The 19,871-nt window shown below is 41.7% G+C and overlaps 1 protein-coding gene across 1 annotated transcript in view; it reads left to right on the forward strand.

Annotated features, from left to right (window-relative positions):
- The window catches only part of LOC150083770 (uncharacterized), a 71,874-nt gene extending 60,253 nt beyond the window's left edge, over positions 1–11,621 (forward strand). Inside the window, exons 9-11 of the mRNA XM_090378598.1 lie at positions 5,287–5,548; positions 5,638–5,769; positions 11,184–11,621. Of these exons, the coding sequence (XP_090234724.1) occupies positions 5,287–5,548; positions 5,638–5,769; positions 11,184–11,569 (780 nt within the window). The 3' untranslated portion in view covers positions 11,570–11,621. The remainder of the gene's footprint in view (positions 1–5,286; positions 5,549–5,637; positions 5,770–11,183) is intronic.
- The last annotated feature ends 8,250 nt before the right edge of the window (positions 11,622–19,871 follow it).

The following is a 19,871-nucleotide window of genomic DNA, read 5'->3' on the forward strand; positions in this document are numbered from 1 at the left end:
ATCAAACATCTGCGAGTGACGGCTTTTCCCGCCTATTTCGAACCGAGCGTTTCAGCATAAAGAAGAACGCGAGCGTTCAGGGATGCGTTCCAATTTCGAAAAGTGCACGTCACCGCCAGGGAGGATGTCACGAGTGAAGATAACGGCAAACGATATTATCGCAGTTGACGTTAACAAGCCGAACCGCGAAGATAAAAATGGGGATGTTGCGATCAAGGGTCGAGAATGACGATGTAATTAGTGCTAATGCGCAGATATTCCAGAACCAGACTTGATGACAGCAAAGGGGGGGGGGGGGCTCAACTCCATCCGAGATATTTGATCTTAATAGTTCCCACACTTTTTTCTTTTTACCAAAATAGTTCCTTTTTTTTTTTTTCAAAATCGGCGCCCTATTTTTAATGAATAACCCCCATCACCTCGCGCGAATATTTGTTTGCAGCTACTTGTATTCTCACTTTCGTTCATTTCGAGGAACTCGTTATGGACTTTTTCAAACACGTAGCGGCGGATAAATGTATTCATTTCCACAAAGGCGATTTTTTAAATCACCTTTTTACACCTGCACCGTCGTGTGATGTCGACAGTGCGCGTGCGGGAGTTAATGTCACCAAACGGAGCGCGGTATCGTTCAGCGTGAGCCAATGCTCCAGTAATTGATGCCGATTAATGCACGAGACACAGACTAGCGCAGTCGGCGAGAACGACCGTGACGGGATAGAAGCCATCAGAGCAGGCGGTCTAAGTGCCCGAGGCAAGCCATTAACATCGGGGTGTTTAATGCCATTATTCTGACTTGGTGACGCGCTACTCCGATCCACAAGCGGCACGCAACTCAAATTACCTGGCGAAGAAATCTGTAACGCGGCCATTTGGCCACTAGAGAATCAATGGAGAAGATTGGCACTGAAACGTGAGAACGTGTAGTCAAGGGAGAGGATGCTATGCTCAGTCGTGCCTGATGCTCGGTTCATCTGCGTACATCTGGTTGCAGATATTGACTAGAAGACGTTCGACAACTTTCTGTTCTCTAAGAAACATATTGTGAGGGAGGCTGGTCAAGGGCGTAGCCATGGAAACCGATGAAACAGGTTCGCCTCTCTCTCTCTCTCGCGTGCACATGGGGCTTTCACCGAGTCGGAGCAACAGAAGGAAGGGGATTTCCACTCGAATGAAGACTAGATCTGCTTACGAAGTAAAACCTTCCCCTCCTTATGAATTTTCCAGTGTCTGCACTCTGGATTCTTTTTCGTATCGCGCAAACAGCGCTCAAATATCAGCGTGGAAAATGTCTTGAAATAGGAGATTCTTTTGCATCTAAGGTCACAATAAATTAATAAAGAATAATCTTCTTATTATTATTATTTATTTATCTAACACAGTACTGAATCCTCACGCAGATGACCAGAAGAATTTTACAGCAGAATAATTAATGATTCGGAACTTCTTTTCACAACGCGTGTTGATGTCTACACACATAATGGCCGCGTGGTCAAACGCAAAGGTACGTTAGAACATTTGTTCGAGTTGAATGTGGTTAAAACCAACGTTAGTGATAAATACTGCGATGTTCTTGTATTCTCTTTGTCTTGTGAAGACGAATTCCAATGTGGCTGTCCTACAATATAAACGGAAAATTTATTTTATCGCATTACTATGTTTTTCTTTTTTACACGTGCCAGATTTTCGCCAACGTGATTGCAGGGGTGCCATCTCCAAAGAAAGTTTTCTCCTAATTATGCAAGCACGATGAATCGTCGTCTTCAGATCACCATCAGATTGAAAATCCCCCTCTAACCCCCATTTAGCGTCCCTGAGAAGTCATTATAAGTGTTTGTTTCTTGGTCCCTGGAGTGAAAGATCTCTTTAGGGTGGAGAGGTTTCTTCTTTCGGAGAGCGTTTCGCCGTTTTCCTTTCACTTCGTTCCGGCTGCGAGAAACGTTACTGGTCGTAATTATAAGTCCCCGAGCCAATCTACTTTTAATAAATAATTTCACTCGTTCCCTCCAGCGTCAGCCATTATTTCATATGTGCTTTCGGTAACACCAATTACACTTCAATAATTTATTTCCGATGAGAACTGCAACGGAAAACTCAATTAAACAAAGTGCCGCGTGCCGTGGTGTTCGCATGTGGGGGAGGGGGGGACGAGCGTTTTTTTTTTTTTTATTATTTTTATTTTATCTAAGCGGGTGCACTCGCGATTAATCGTCTTTGCGACGCAACGCGACTAATAGAGAGAAAAACGTCTTATTTAGGCGGCAGCTGTCTTTTGGAGCCACAACACACACTGATCGGCGTTCACTGGGCGAATTGCCCGATTAACAGGCAACAATGCGTGACGGCAGTGCACTCATCCGGATACGCGCGATTAATATCGCGCTGCTGACGACTTCCGTTATATCGAAATATCGTCAGCAAGTTCACAGGGGAAACCGCCATGGAGTCACACGCTCGCCCGATAACAGCTTCGCGTATTTACGCAAAGGTCTTCCGATCCGAAACGCACTACCTTCCAAAAACTATAGGAAATGACATCGAGACGTAATCACTTACCAGACTGCCATTGGGCGCACTCATTTCGGTTGATGTCCTAATAAATCAGAAAGGCTACGTCTTCAGGGACGAATGCGCAGAAAGGGAAATCAACGGCTTCTCTTTCTGCTCGCGATGTTTCTAACAAACTTATGGTAGTGCTCGAATAAATTGCATCCCCCTCATCTCATTTTTTAGGTTGCTTCTCCTTATACTAGCGGCTAATCTTTTATAAATAGCCGAAACAACATAAATAAGTAATAATAGTAAGAGTGAAAGGTAAGGTAATCAGCAGCCTTTTATCAATCCACTGCATGATGGAAGCCATCTCAGCGATTCATGTTGAGGGAAATGGACCATAATCTGCCACTCTGGTCCAGTGCGGATTTGGAGATGGACCTTATTTAGCAGTCAGGTGCTCGAACTCCGGTATACTCAAAGAGCGTGTGCTACTGCACTCCCGCTCTTGACCACTCTGCTACGTAGGCAATAAGTAATAATAATACGCATTAATTGCAGAAAAATTTACTTTTATGCCTTATGGGTAAAATGTTCAATGAAATTAGTAATTTTCTCCAAAATAACAACACGTTACTTATGCTTCGTACAATAACAAAACTTTTATGAAAGCAGTTTTGTTTTTTTCATTAGTTTGCTCATACTAGGATGACAGGTAGCTATATCACCAAAATCACAACAAAATGCGCACTAATAGTTCGTTGGCCCAGCATCGATTGGATAAGTCTCTGAATTCTTGAGGAAATCTGGTATCAAACACGGATTAAAGTCTCCTGCGGCTCTCTAAGAGTTTTGGTTTCTTTTGCATTACGGAAACACCCATTCTGTTTCCATAATTTTCAGCTGGATTGAAGTCTGGAAATGTTGTTGCGCGAATTAATTTATTCTTCAACCATTTTTGCACCTGTGGACAGTAAAGAAAGCGAAATAAATTACTTTGTTTAAGCAAGAGTGGACGTTTCATAAATTTAAAACTCTCGCTAATTTTATGAAGTAGTTCTTACGGTTTTGGCTCTGACATGAAGCAAATTCGTCACGAAAAATACATTTGGCATCCTGCTAGTGATCCCTAATTGTGCAAGTAATTTCGTCTCAAGAACGTACTTGTACGCCTCAGCATTCACTGAACCCCTTCAAAAATTCAAGACGACCATCCCCTCTGAGTGAAATATAGAATGTTTCTCTGAGGAGACGATATAGTCAGGATGAAATTCTTATCTTCCTCTTCGTCTAATAATTTGCTGGCCGTCCGAATTGTGCGAGTTAAATTTTGATTAATCAGAGAAAATAATGCATTTCCATTGATCCTCAAACAAACTAGCATGCTCTTTTGCCCACTTAAATGCTGGGCTTTCGTTTTCTTTTTTTCTTTTGGCTTTTTTTCTTTGACGACTTTCTACTAATCCCGATGAGAAAACACATTAATACCGTAGCAGTACTTGTCTTCAGCAACCCTGTATCCTCCTCCCATGCTGTTTTGTGTTCTGTCAATGAGGACCTTCTGTTTCGGACACAGACGGACCAGAAATCTGTCCTGCGCTGCAGAAGATATTCGTGGAAGTCCACTTAATTTCCTTTCTTTCTGTTTAGACTGCCAGTTTCTGATAATTTTCGTAATAAACAAAGACGCCTGGGTGGATGGGATCTATCCACTTATATTAAAAGAGGTACTAAAGGAAGCAAGCAAACCCTTAGCCATAAGTGTATTCAGATGATTCCAATTATCATCCGAATACACTTATCTTGATGAAGCTTTCGAAGATTTTTTCGTGATCAAATTGTTATCTGAAAAGTGCGAGGCATTATAGCCAAAGTAGCTTATGCACCATCAAACTGCCCCCCATAAAGTGCAATTTGGGTATATTCACGATAAAATATTTTACCTTTCTCTCCAGCCTGAACTCCATTCTCCTCAGTCTGAAAGAATAGGGTGCTTTAGGCTTTAAAATAACATTTTTCAATCTATAAAAATATAACAAGGTACAATATCTATGCCTTTAGGTTTGTGCGGGTTGTCTTAATACTCAGTTATCGCTTATATAAATCTACATAAATAAAGCAAGCTTCCGGAACCAATTTTGGTACCGTCCTTGACTTATTTACCGCATCTCATTGTCGATATCGTGTTACAGGCCCTTTCTATGAATGTTATTGGCGGCAAGGTGGGATTACTGATAACGGTTTGTGCGCTTCTTCCTTTACTGTTTCAAAGTGACATTGAGCAAATCGCTGATAAGTTTCCCCGTTGCTGCATTATCTGGTGTGATGGTACTGCCTCCTAGTTTAAGTGAAGCGGATGTCATCAGAAGCTGTGAGAGGCGACAAGATGCCCACTTTTAATGAGTCTGTAATGAGGACATGATTGGAGTGGCACTTCACAGCACGCGAGAAGTTCCGGCATGAAGAGCACGAAAAAAAAAAAAGTAGAAAAAAAAAAATTACGAACCTAGACCACGTGTGATGCAAATACCGCAGGGACAGGTGTCGCTGTCTTGTCGCCGCAGGAGATAGAGGAACTGTTGCTAACATCGGAGAGAACAAAGAGCTGGAACGTGTTTCGGTAATTTTCGCGCAGGCCACAAGAAAGCCTGAAGGCGCTGTCTTAATTGCAGCGAGTGCAAAAACGTTCCAGGTCTTTTTTCCCATCTGAACAAATGTGTTTGTCTCACTAAATAGCTACTCATATGCAGAGAGTTTCTTTAATCGCCACTAGCTCTAATTTTAATCTTTCAGAGTCCCGGGATCGACCCTGCAATCAAAGAATTTTGGAAAATCTGGGGCCACGAACAAATAGCTCGAAGAGTGTTTCCAGTCACCATGGCAACAACACCGCTCACCAAGCTGGGTCCGTTGTACAGTAGACTGGGTAACAGTAGTGTCTCACCAGGTGGCGCTGAGGCAATCGTCAGTGTGGGATCCTTATCCCACGTGCCGGTGAAGGAGGGACTGCAAAGCGTGATCAAGTGCCTAAAGTCTCAGGACATTTCACAACCGAGTAAGTCATCGTTCACAGAGTAAACTCTTTCGCCTTACACTTCCCTCCCAATCATAGCCTATTGACTCACTCCTTTCTTTCTTCCACAGAAGAACCGAAAGATGACCAGCACGAGAGCAAACTACATTCTTGCAGCTGCAGCGTATGCAAGATCCAGTCTCAGCCATTAAGGACCTCTCGATTGCGGTTCTACGGAGATGTGCCAGCGAAAACAAGCCAAGGTGAGCAAATCGGATCACATTCTTAATTTTCGTTCTTTTCTTTCTCAAATGTATCTCCAGACACAACACATTAATCCCCGATGGCGAAATTACTTTATTCCTACATATTTCGCGATTATTTAATAACAATGAAGTGCGCTGTGCTCTTTGCAAAATTGTTTTCGAGTGGATCGAAACCAATTCTCCGCTCTTATTTCCTTCCTTTGCGTCATTGCTTTAGAATTTATTGGTTTTTTTTACGATCGGGGATGATGGCAATGACAGATGATGCACGCGAGCGATGGGCTAGCAAATACTGTCATACTCAGCTGATCTGCTAGATGGACCTCGCTGAAGAGAGGAGAGCCCAGCTGGTTTGGTACTGCCGTTATTCGCCGAGACGCGAGACACGTTGTCATCTGTTTGTATCAAGACTTGCAGGCGGGATGGGATCGGATGATGGCGAATAACTTCAAGATGACTGAATTAATCCCCGGGGACGTTTTCCGGGAGACATCTCAAAGTGGATGGTCAATGACGCTGTAGATTGAAGAACAGAAATGGTTCAGGACCAGAATTAGGTTTCTGCTTCGTGTCGCTGTGGATTCAAATTAGACTAAATGGGCCCTACTTTCTCCCAGCATCGGCGGGTGCAGGTGATGCGAATCGTTCGTTCTGTTTGCCATCGTTAGAGGCCTTAATGTGTATTTTCCATTACCAACCCCGTTGTAACTTTCATTTCAATGAGACGTTACTTGTAGGCGCTCTCCCTTATGGAATGCGCGCTTAGCTTAATTTAATTTGTCCCTCTGTACTGAACTGTCATCAGGGGGGTCATTACCGCTCGATGTCTTTGTATTTCCCAAAACAAAATGATTATTGTTATTCTTTTCTGCCGCCCACATTGGAACGCATTGTTCAGCGTTAGCAATCATCTGGATAATGAAGCAGTCGAGTTCAATAGTTGAGACGAGGAGATTAAACTCTAATTGAATACACGTACTTACGGTGCCTTGCCAAAATATTAATAGAAATCCTTATGTGCTCGACGGTTGTTTTTGTCGTTCGAAAGCACCTTTCTAACCTTTTAAGGGGAAAATCAACTCAATGGCGTATATCTCGATCCCGCACAGATAGAGAGAGGGCATTCAATACTGACTCTCCATCTCTGAGAGAAATAGTGAGGCTACTCATTGGCCCTTCATTCTCTTAAACATTTCTTTCCTCTGATTTCCGAAAGGGAAGGAAGGAAGGAATTCGAAAGTAGGAAATATTTGCAGAGAAACGAAAACACCTCGAAGAGAAGCTTAGAAATCCCTGCTGGATGCAACGAACATCTTTCATGGTTTGTCATATTTCTGCTTGTCTATGGTCGTGTGTGTGGAAAAGGAGCTGGTCTGGTGATTCACAAGAAGCTCCCATTAAGATAGAGCAAATATTGATCTCCCGGGGACCTCTGATGCCCACTTACATCGCACACAGCCTGCGCGAAGTGTGTTTTCCACCACAAAAAAAAAAAAAAAAAAAAAAAAAAAAAAAAAAGAATTCAGAACTCGGGAACATATTTCAATCAAATGTTTCAATTTGGAACAGCCGAAAAGCTTTACGTTCGCTGTCTCCTGTGAATGCGATTGCAATGAATCCGAGAAGGCAAGAGTGCTTGCTGAATGAGGATAGAATTTTAAGAGATCTTTACGAAATGGGTGAAGGGGTAAGCAAGAGCCGAACAAAAGCTTTTTCTTCCTTTGCTAAAGAAGCTGTTCCAAGAGAAGTACAGCAAATAAAAGATGTCATTGACTCTGCAGAGTTGCACGAATATCCTTCCCCTCTCTCTCTCTCTAGGCACTTTACCTCTTAAATTCTCACATCTGCGCCGTGAAGAAATACAGAACTACTGTAAATGCCAGAAAAAAGGTTGAATGTGTAGTATTGTGTTGGGTTCTGTTGTATATCCTGGCATTTGGCCGCAGACCCCTCGTGGGACCCCACGTTGCCCGCACGCACACACCTCTAGAAGGTAGCCGAGCTGCCCATTATTCTCTAGCTGGTCTCCATCAGGGTTGCCTGAGCTTTCTGACAGAGGCCAAAAAAAATTGGCATGATTAAGTGTATCTCATATTATGGGTTGTCACCATTGCAACATCAGGGTACCTGCCCACCCACTGATGAGGAGCCAATAAGCTCCGAAACGGTGCCGTATGGGTGATGGTATCTGCTGAGAATAAGCATCAGTCGTCTCCTATGGCGAAGCGTTACTTATTTGAGGTAGTGCAATATCATGGCCACTCGTTATGAAGGTATTCACAATATGAGATATATTTAATGATGCCAATTTATGACTACTTATGTAGTTGGCTATGTACAGAAATGATTTAAATGCACTAACTTATAGATTTATTTATTCTTATGACACTGAATGCGGTGGTATTATTTATTATATGTGTTAGCGTAACTTATTATTGGTAGGTAGATATGTAATTTTGTGCACTTTTCAAATTTATATCAAGTTTAGTTCTTACAAAAGTCAAATTCAATTTTTTCACAAGAACATGACATTAAAAATCTTTGAGGCATCTTATACGAGGATTTTGTAAAATGTAAAAATAATTTGTTAAATGAATCAAAGGGATAGCATTCTTTTATTGCCACGGAAAAATTGAGAATCGTGAGAAAAACACTGACGAAATCGGGAATCGTGCAGCGGCTAAAAAATGACAAAAAAATTTGCATTAGATTGCGAAAGAAAAAGAAAAAGCATTAATGTAACTAGGTGGTGGTGGTGGTCGGAAGCCTTTGTTTAAACCATTCGTCTGAGGAAAAATTGTTTTCAAAAGACCTATTCGTGTATGTAATGCACAGTGGAAATAGAAACCAAAGACGCGTTTTGAATGCGTTGTGGGACAAGAGAAAAAGATAATCGCTACAATTGCTTCTACATCTTTCTAAAAAAAGGAGGACTCGAAGTTTCTTTTTAATTTGGTCTTTCAAGAAATGAGATGGACTTCTTATTTCTTTATTGCAATCAGAATCACGGCTAGCAGCCGTCTCTCTCTCTCTCTCTCTCTCTCTCTCTCTCTCTCTCTCTCTCTCTCTCTCTCTCTCTCTCTCTCTCTCTCTCTCTCTCTCTCTCTGCATTTTACTTACCATGGAGGGAGATATATATACACGCATTTCCGTGCTATGTATTAGAGATTATCCAGAAGCATCCGAATGTGTTTTTGTACTAAACTGAATGCAGTGCGTGGAATTAAGTGACATAATGGAATATATGATACGATTCACAGCAATGGCTTGTTGTGAAATGAGTGTTTTTCGACTTCATATGATAATATATGGGGAAGTGGAAAACGTGGAATCGGTTTCATAAGGCTAGCAAACAGACATCCGTAGTTTTGACAGCTGCATCCTGTCTACGCAGTGAAGGAGATTGAGGACGAGTGTAGAAGCACGATGTAATGCGATGGATCTTAAATGTTGTAGTCATTTAATAATAACCTAGTAATAATTTGCCAGTACATAAAGCGTAAACAGAGAGAGAGAGAGAGATTGTAACAGAGTCGACAAACTACTATGGCGTTAACGGCGGAAACATGACGACAGAGCGTGTGAGTGCAAGAAATATCGTTGATGATCCGTGGAGTGTAATAAACTGGAATGAAAAGTCCAGAATAAAATGCATTTTTGTGCCGCTATCTACTTGCACCGAAATGACTTCGTCGACCAGCATCACGGCCCCTTCTCCTTCACCACTAGCGTTTTCTAAGAGGATAATGCATCTTCCTCCCACTTATTGGAAAGCCCTTTTACTAAGGGGTGTAGTCGAAATTATTGACAATCAAAATTCGAAACATCAACGGCTTATAAAAGATTATAACGCCAGTTAGTCGTTATGAAAAAGTTTTACACTCAGAGTTTTCTTGTTTTTGTTTGCGTCACTCCATTAGCTAAACCCAAGTGAATATATTACTGATTGAATGTTTTATTAAATCCTCTATCACGTTTGTTAGCTACTTAATAGTTGATAAAGTAAGTCCTTTCCTTTATATAAAAATTAGCGTGAAGGGCTGATTGTATTTGAATGCTTTGTTAGAATTGTATGGCAACAATTCTCTTCTGTGTAGAGGAAAATTGAAGAATGGCAAGTTTTCTTCATGATTTCCACTCGCAGTGTGCCTTTCTACATAAGTTGGAAAATAGCTTTCGTTAAAAATTTGTACCCTACGCTAATAGCACACACACACACAACAATGCGACTGGTCGATATGACCAACTGGTATTTGAACTGCCAGAGTTTTGCCAGTGTCGGCCTTTTGACGTGCCAGAATTTTGATCATTTCGGTCTTTTGGCCTTCTCAGAGTTTTGGTTGTTCGGCGTATCGTGTTTCGGAAATTTTATTTCCTCCAAAACTATCACAATCATCCACATTCTAACCTCAGTTGGGTCCACTCCCTTTCTATCATTTGGAGCTTAATTTGAGTGCAGAAATACCCCCTTCCCCATTTCACTAGCTCTATCCATGATCCCATAGCGCCCTGCTGCCAACACGCCACCTGGCGATCTGGACCTTTTTCCGTCTTCCCCCCCCCCCTTCCCCTTCTGGTGGCCCATGGATCTGCCCCACTGACTTCCCTGGGGGTGTCTTCTCTATTGCTCCCATATTTCTGTGTTTTCCTTCCAGTCTTTCCCCGCCTACTCTGTCTAAACCATCAGCGGACGCCCCACACATCAAAAATTTAAATGCTGAAATTCGAACTGCTTATCTTTCGGCCTAACCAAATTCCAGCGATCTTTTTTTTTTTATTATTATTATTATTAGGCCCCTAGCCACCGAAATCTCAGGAAACTAGGTGACAGAACCTGCCAGAGTACAAATTACTGGGTTTCTGGGTCTGCCTCCACGAAGCGAAAGTGGAGAAACGTTGAACCTCAGCAGGGGTCCAGCGGCTAAACGACCAGATGAACAACAGTACACGACACTACACTTATACAATGTCCATACACTTTTAAATCTCTGGCATTTCCAGCGAACTGGTACACCCACAATGTAAGCAACGCGGAGATGGGGGAACCCCAGGTGCCGCTTGACAATAAACGCACTTTACATATGGAGCATCGAATTCAACAGAGAACATGGCTGAAAGTTCTTCCTTTTAGGATATAAGGGGAACACTATTTCTAGTGTTAGTCAGCCCGTATGCGTCAGGAGCATTATGGACTGATCCAGATGAGAGTACCCAAATGAATTCATTTCACGAGTGGACTCTTCCCATTTTATAACTTTTCAGCGATAATAAATGCGAATGATTATTCATTATCACTGATGGCGAATAGCCAATGTTTGCTGGTATAAGGGGTTAGTTGGTGTATGTGGGAAGGGGGAGAGGAATTGTTTTTCAAGGAGATGCACTAAGCTGGTGTTTTGATTCTCTTGCAGGTACCACAGAGGGATCTGCCTTTCACCTTCCTCTGCAGGCCAGAGCGACACCTGGTGAGCATCGGCAAGCCTTCAGTTCCCGCTCGTCGTTCCATGTGCAGCACTCCGCCCTCCCCTACCCTCCTCTGTCCACGAGTGATTCGCGAATGAGAGACTTTTCTTTCCAAAGTGCGTGCTCCAAAACGACAGAGTTGCCCTATGACACGGCTGGAACGCTGTCAGAGACGCAGAAGCCAGTGTATAGTTCATCTCGGCAGCTGGTGCAGCCCGTTCCCCATTACTTCCCCCTCAACTTGAAGGCCTTCTCGCAGCCCGTGGTGTACAGTTATCCCATGCTGAACAAGACCCAGTACTCCCTATCCCTCAGCACGCGGCCGAACATTTGATTTGCACGCCCGGACTATTTTGGTCGCCCCCCCCCCTCCCTTAAGGACCCTTGAAAAAACTGTTAGCAGTGCGAGCCCGAAATTGGACAGTCGTGTGATTTACGTCAGCGATTCTCATGTTTTTGCTCTTTGTTCTTTATTGGATTAAAGCTTGAATCACGTGACTGAATCTGTGCGAAATACTTCGACCGTGAGAGGTTAAAACTTAAGACAGCTTCACCACTAAGCACGTAACTTCACAACCACACGTGGCTTAATGCTTCACAACATAAAGGCCGTGCTGGTCTGAGATTCAGATAAACTGACTATATTCTTCTGATTTTTTAAAACGAAATTATACTTCTAGGAATTCTTCAAATCAATCAACAAAACCGAATGTGTAGATAGATGCGAATTTCTATCTACAAAAGAGCCTAAAGTAATTAATTTCCAATCAGCAATTCTCAAAGTGACAAACAAACTTGGAACACAAAAAGTGCTCATTCAATCATAGGGCCAGTACATGCCGAATGCCTACACACTTAAACAGCACAGTTGAAGAAGGCCTAAACAGCAGCGGTCCAAGATCTGACCAATTCTAACGTTCGACCAATATGAAGAATAGCCATTAATCACAACTGTCTGATCATAACCTCTCCTGGGAGACTGAAACAAATGTTTTACTAAAATCTAAATAAACAATGTTTCCTACATCCAATTCATGAATAACTGTGTCAAAATACGTAGCTAACCAAGTTGTGTATCCTTCAGAAATGGATTTCTGAAGGATACACGTTACTTTCAAAATCCAACAGATTTTCTATCTAAACGTGCTTCTAGTGCACGCTTCCTCACTTCCTCCGTAATTGTGCCGTATGATGCCCTCGTAATTAATCTTAACGTTCCATGCTCCCTCTTTCTCTCTGCCTCTTTCACAATTACTTAATATATCCCATCAACCTCAGAGTTCTTACTTGCCTTTAGTTTACTACCCCGACACATCCCTCGATGTTATTCAACTGTTTCCCTTAGCAATCGCGTCCCTTTCATTTGATACATCGCATCCCTCCGCACATCGTGACAATATTGGTTGTTGCAGCAACAAACAAGAGTTATTTTGAACCATATCATCAGATAAACGAGTATCTTTATTAGCCCTATATCCCTAAATATTAATTTCCCCGAATTAAGGTATCCGCGCTGAAACTGGAAGAAACCTTTGCGCCACCTTTCTTAATGTATTCGGTCTTCTCAAAATAGATTTATTCTACAGTACCTACAAGTTCGGGCCACGCTGATAGAGATACCCCCCCTCAAAATCCTTCAGATTCCCTCAAGTCTTCAGTTAATCCACAATGCTTTCAGGATGTAGTGCCTCCTCCTATCTTGCCTTAGCGAAATTGCAGATATGTAATGATTCTGACCTAACTGGCGGCATCTTTTCAGCATGGTTCTCTATTTATTCAACAAACCATCACTTGCGTTTAACATCATACGCCCCGACGTGAATAATAATAATGCTCCTTTAATCTCCTTAAAATCTATTAAGACTCATACGGGAATCGCTACGGCCATACCGTCTGAATCATAATATTCTGGACTGAGCATTCGAATATGTAACAACCGCTCTAAAGGTAAGAAAGAAAAAAGTATCCAAAGTGGTACTACAGAACGCAAAACTCTCGTACCTTATCACGGATGGAACGTAATCGAACCTAACCGGGTTCCTCTCCTGCCAAAAAAAAAAAAAAAAAAAAACCCCAAAAGGTATGCGATTATTTCCCCCCTGGTGGGCTGAGATGACCACTGAAGTATCGGGAAAATGTTGCAGTCTGGCGAATGCCGATTCTTGCTGTTTCACGCTGGTGGGAAGACAAGAATAAGTTGAAAAAACATGAGATTCTACAGACCTATCCTCAAGTGACGACACTGGGTTGTGGCGGCAGCTTCATTGTGTCCGGAGTGTTTGCGTGATGCACATTTAGCTCCTTTCTATTTAAGCAATATTTGGATGGAATAGGTACATCCCTTCTTTGTTGCAGTGTATCCACCTTCGAATGGGTTCTTCCAAGAGGATAATGCGCTGTATCACCAAGCTAGAATTGTCCTCCTAAGGAGGACAATTCTAGCTTTTCTATTACAGATATCTGCAACTATTTCATTGGCAACGACCATGGGAGGCGACTGAGTCATTATGGACAAGCATCCCTATGACAGGCTTTCAACACCTCGGGTGTCCATGCCACGATGAATCTTGAGGTTGTTCTGAGGGTGAAACGGCCTTTTCGCTATTAGGTAGACATACCTAAAAGTGGCCACACAGTTGTTTATCCGAGGTTTTATTTTCTGTTATTGTTTTATTTTATGTAAAGTATTTTTGTTGATTTGTTTGTTTTTGTTGATTTATTTATTTATTTTTGGAATATAAATAAGTTTTTTGCGAATATATAGTAAATGATAACATATACAGGGTGTCTCAAATATATTGGTACAAATGTTTAGGGGAGGTAGGTAACATCTAAAGGAATGTGAATCGCATAGGAACCCATAACCGGAAACGTCACAGGAAAGTAGTAGTAGAGGCACAAGAAGCAGAAATGACACAAGACAGTAATTAGTGGCAAACATTTATTTGACATAATATTAACAATGGAGTATGAGATGGATGCATTTCATGATGTTACAACAGATGCTCCAAGGTTCCACCATGAGACGCGATGCATGCGTGACACCGACGCAACATGGACACGGTCGAACACACCTGGAGTTTCTTTGACAGTAGCAGCAGCGCAGACGAGTCTCGCCACGAGATCCATTTCCGTCTCCACAGGCGATTCATACACGATAGATTTGAGGGCCTCCCCACAGAAAGAAATCAAGGTTCGATGAATCAGGTGAGCGTGGGGGCCAGGCAACGGGTCCACCACGGCCAATCCATCGACGCCCAAAACGCCTGTTGAAATGGTCACGAACACACTTTCCATAATGAGCAGGCTCCCCGTCATGTTGAAACCAAATGTTGCGTCTCGCATTTGCTGGAACATCGTCAAGTAACCCTGGTAGAACTTGTTCAAGAAAGGTCCGATATTTAGCGGAGTTCATCGGGATGGTAACAGGTATGGGCCGACTAAGCAGTCACCGACCATACCTGCCCACACATTTATTGTGAAGCGATGTTGTGCCGCATGGGGGAGCACACCGCGTGGGTTGTCGTGAGCATTTTGCTGATTGAATAAGCCTTCCCGAGTGAAATAAGCCTCATCCGTGACCAAAACATAGGCTGGGAAATTCAAGTCTTGAACACTTTCTTGGAGAAACCACTGCGCAAAAGCCACACGTGCAGGGTGATCTTGGGGGAGCAGTAACTGAACCCTTTGGAGATGAAACGGGTGTAAGGAATCGTCGTGCCAGACATACTGTACACTGCAACCAGACACTCCTAAGGCAGAGCCAACGGCACGTGTGCTGGTAGTAGGATTATTCTGGACGGCGTTCAACACACTTTCTTCCATGGCGGGAGTTCGCGTCGAACGTGGTCTGCCCGCACTACTCCTGTTACCTCTAAATGACCCATAATCGCACAAATTTTGATGTACACGTGCAAACAAAAAGGTGGTCGGGTACATGTCTGTCTGTCTGGGAAGCGTTCTCCATAAATTCGTTGAGCGGCTCGTCCATTGCCCTCTGCTAATCCATACACTAGGTGCATGTCTGCCAGCTCACAGTTCGTATATCGATGCATGCTCTTCGTGCGGCGACTACTGCTTGAATGAGTAAACCAGAAATTTTCCCTCTGGCGAACTGATGAACAGCGCCGTCTACCGACTTACGGTGACGTTTGCCGTTATGGGTTCCTATGCGATTCACATTCCTTTAGATGTTACCTACCTCCCCTAAACGTTTCTACCAATATTTTTGAGACACCCTCTATGCTTCGATATCACTTGAGCACAAGTGAGGCCAGGGACTACAGGGATACTTTCGCATAGATCCATCTGAAAGTTCTCCGTTTTTCCGTCAGAAATTGCTTCGCCGAGGATATTCCAGCTTGCTTTGATCTAACTTTCCCGTGAGTATCGAAACCTCGCCTTCCATACTTTGAGAACGCTTGTGGGAAAACAATTACTCTAACCACGGAAGGAACCTGCAACACGGTTAAAATTCACCAATACACTTGAACCCCATGGGAAACCACATAAATTTAAGGATGTATTAGGGCTGTAAATAGTAATAAAGTAAAAAATAATTAATTTGCTTATACAATAATGCTGGAACTGTTTTAAACAAATTAAATGCATTTGAAGAAGTCAACTAATGCTGACGTAGCTGAGCTTACTGAGAAATGATGCCAAGATAAAAAATTTCATGTCGGTGAATATTGTTTGTTCAAGAGAGACGAAGGGTGGGGTAAGGATCTTCTTGCGTATTCCTCACGCAGTATGCCAATATATGACCTGAGGAATATTCTTGCCACATCGAGGCCATCATCGGCACTTCCAAAAATAATACGGATGTTGAATCAGTAGCATGAAATGAGTTACGGTAAAGGGGAGAAGGCAATTGTGGAATGTTGCATGCCAAATGACTGAGGAAAAACTGACTTTGGACTGCAAAAGTGCAAATCCCCAATTCACAAAGACGGATCGAAAGGTGACACGAGAAAATACAGTTTAACTTCTTTTCAGATAAAAATTAATGGAGTCGCTCGTTAAAGAAGTGATGCAGGATCATCCAGACAAGTCTGCAGTTATAGTTCAGACACAGCATGAGTTTGTTAAGGGAAAGTCTTGTCTGACAAATTTGATTGGTTATTATGATGTGGTTACAAAGGAACTGGATGCAAAAAATAATTTTGATATCATATACTTGGATTTCAGGAAAGCTTTTGATACTGCCGCACACGAAAGACTATTGTTCAAGTAAGAGCAGAGTATGGCATTAAGGGCAAGTTGCTGCTATAGATAAAGGGATGGTTGATTGGGAGAAGACAGAGGTTGGTAATTAATGGGTGCTGCTTTTCGTGGACTAATGTTATTAGTGGCGTCCGACAGAGGTCCGTGTTAGACCCATTGTTATTTTCTGTATTTATCAATGATATTGATAAAGGCATATCAGGCTTAAACGTCCAAGTGTGCAGATAAGAAGGTTGGTAGGGTTGTAAATGACAGTAAGGACAATACGCTACTGTAACAGGATCTGAAAAAAGTTGAGCACATGGGCTGAGAAATGGCAACTGAAGTTTAACATTGACAAATGCAAAGTAGTGCATATTGGTAGAAGTAACCCAAGAGTAACATACCAACTGTGCGGTACTACACTTAGGGGGTAGTGGTGAATGAAAAAGACTTTGGGGTAATTGTGCAGTCATATATGAAGTTTTCTGTGCAGTACAAACAGGCTGCAAAAGTATCTCATGGTGTCTTGTCAATGATATATAGGAATTTTGCTAGCAGGGATAAGGAGGTGATTTTCCCCTTGTATAAGGCAATGGTCAGGCCGCGCCTTGAGTACTGCATACAGGTCTGGAGGCCTCATTTCAAGAAGGATGTAGAGCTGCTGGAAGGAGTACAGAGAAGGACAACGAGATTAATGAGAGGAACAAAGGATTGCTGTTACCAAGAAGGCTTAAGTTCTGGAAATTGTAGTGTCTGGAGACTAGGCACCTGCGAGGTAATCTGATTGTATAAGGTCTTGTTGTTGTTATGGGAGTTTCTGGCACAAGGACTATTTAGGCCATGTTGCGCCTACCAAAGGTAGTAAGGCCTTGAATGGTTTGAGCAAACTCAATGCTGATGGGATTATTCTTCTTGCTCAGATTCCGCATCTAAGGGGGCATAAATTCAAATTGATGAAATACAGTTGTAGAATAGATGTGCGGAAATTTGTCTTTAGTCAGCGGGTGGTTTGCAGGAACAAGCTTCTATATGTGGTTATGGAAGTTGACAGCTTAAATAAATTTAAGGCTGAACTTTTTAAGTGAATGGATGAGTGAAACGCGAAGGTTTTTTTTCTGATGCTATATAAGCTTGCTGTCTTGCATCATATACATCTGCTAATGCTAATTATATAGTCATTAGACTCCGGAAATATTCCTTGGATTAGAGAAGGGATAATGTTTCCACAGTACAGCTGAAGAGAAGTTGGGTAACTATAGACTAATGGGTGTAACTTTTGTTGTAGGGAAGATCATAGAATGTGTTATTAAGAAAGCGTTTCAGAACTATTTCGATAAAAACGGTATCTTCAATAGATTCCACCGTGGGTTCGATTAGGGAAGGTCATACCTCACCATTCTGGTAAATTACTATGACATATATCAGTAAACAGTTGGATGTAGGTAATAATTTTTTAACATTTTATATCCGTACTTTAATAAAGTTTGTGATATGTCCCTCATGGAAGGCTGATATACATACACTAGAACAATCTGATATTACTGGTAAGGTGTTATGCTGGATTACAAACTGGACTAAAAAAAACAAAAACAAAAAAAAAGGGTTATAAACGATCAGTCGTCAGACTGGATCAGTAACAAGTGAGGCCCCCCTCCTATTTTTGATGTTCATAAACGATATTCATAAAAGTATCCAAGGGAAGCTGTCAATTTTCTGATGATCTGAAAGTGGGACACGCGTGGTTAACAATTCGAGCCAGGCCATGATGCCGCAAAAAAATTGAATCACTTGCATATATGATCCAAAAAATGGCAATCGAAGTTTAATTCTTCTAAATTTATGATTATGTATTTGGGTAAGCGAAATACTGCAGCACGTATTAACTAGGTGAAGAGAGCTAAAGGTAGTTCAAGACAAAAAGAACTTGGGTGTTACGATTCAACCACATGAATTTTCCATGTAATGTAAACATGCGGCTAGGAAGGCGCGTGCTGTAGTGTCCATGATTTATAGGGCCTAGGGAGATGGTTAGACCGCGTTTGGAATATTGTATGTAGGTCTGGAGACCGCATCTAAAACAGAACTTCTGGAAGAAGGTTGAGAGAAGGATGACCAAATTGATGACGAGTGCAAAACGATGCACATAGAAGAACTACTTAGGTGTAGGCCTACCAAGTCTGACAGCCAGACATTTTAAGGGGAAACCTGATTGAGTTGTATAACTTGCTGAAAGGTTTAAAGTAAAATGAATGAATGAGAAAAGCCTGTTCTCCCTCGTAGGTGACACGAGGCACAAGTATTAAATCTCAGGAAATAAGAGACGACTGGATCTCATGAAATTGACCTACGGGCAGCGGGTTGCCAAACACCGGAATATTTCCTGACAACATGGTAGATGCAGTGAGCCTGGCTAAATTCAAAATAGAATTGGATGGTTACTTTGTGGGTTGGTTTTGGGGTGGTTTGTTTTTCCTGGCTCAAAAATCAACTGAAGCTATAGTGCGCCACGGCCAAACTTTGTGGGAATGGGCACATAGTATGAATATTATACTTTATTTTATTATTCATTATTTCATTTCATTTATTTTATTATTCATTATTTCATTTCATTTATTTTATTATTCATTATTTCATTTATTTTATTATTCATTATTTCATTTATTTTATTATTCATTATTTCATTTCATTTATTTTATTATTCATTATTTCATTTATTATTCAATTTCATTTATTATTTTATTTTGGCCCATGCAGAAAAAGTCCGCTTCCTTGCATTATTTGGCCTTACTGAGTCTAACAGCGTATATTGATGGCACTAAAACCGATATTAATAAACCAGTTCCAGAAATGCTTCCAGTTGTCGCAGAAATAATCATCGTTTCATGTAGCGCTACTCAAAGAAACTGTTTTGAAGGGAACAAAAGAAAATTAATGGTAAGTTTAATTTATTCAACTTATAAAGCTATTCCTGGAATTTTCTAGCAATCCATCGTATACATGAAATATACTGTTCCAGAAAACGATACAAGTTTAGCATCTAGAAAAGACAAAACACGAATACCCAAGATATATTGGGGCAAAAATAAAAATCAACCAAGAAATCTGAAAACTAAAATAATTCTGAAATAACTTATACAAGAAAAAAGGTTAGGCGACCGTCATAAACACAATGAAGGTGAAGAAAGAAAGGGCGCTGCTGATGTCAGCCGAATATTACCTCCCGAGTGGATGCGCTTATCAAGAGTTGGGATCTGCGATTCAGGAGTATCAGGTAAGTCGCAACACAGAATGACCAAAGAGAAACACTGTTGAAATCTGTCAATTATGAGCAGCCCTCGACAAAATTGTTCAATATATATGGCCGCCACTGTCAAAATGTAGTCACGGGGCAAGGAGGGTGGGGCGGGGGAGAATAATAAATAAACTCG

The sequence above is a fragment of the Mastigoproctus giganteus genome, chromosome 7 (genome assembly GCF_048544385.1).
Source record: "Mastigoproctus giganteus isolate SK-2022 chromosome 7, ASM4854438v1, whole genome shotgun sequence".
In the NCBI taxonomy this organism is placed as follows: domain Eukaryota; kingdom Metazoa; phylum Arthropoda; class Arachnida; order Uropygi; family Thelyphonidae; genus Mastigoproctus; species Mastigoproctus giganteus.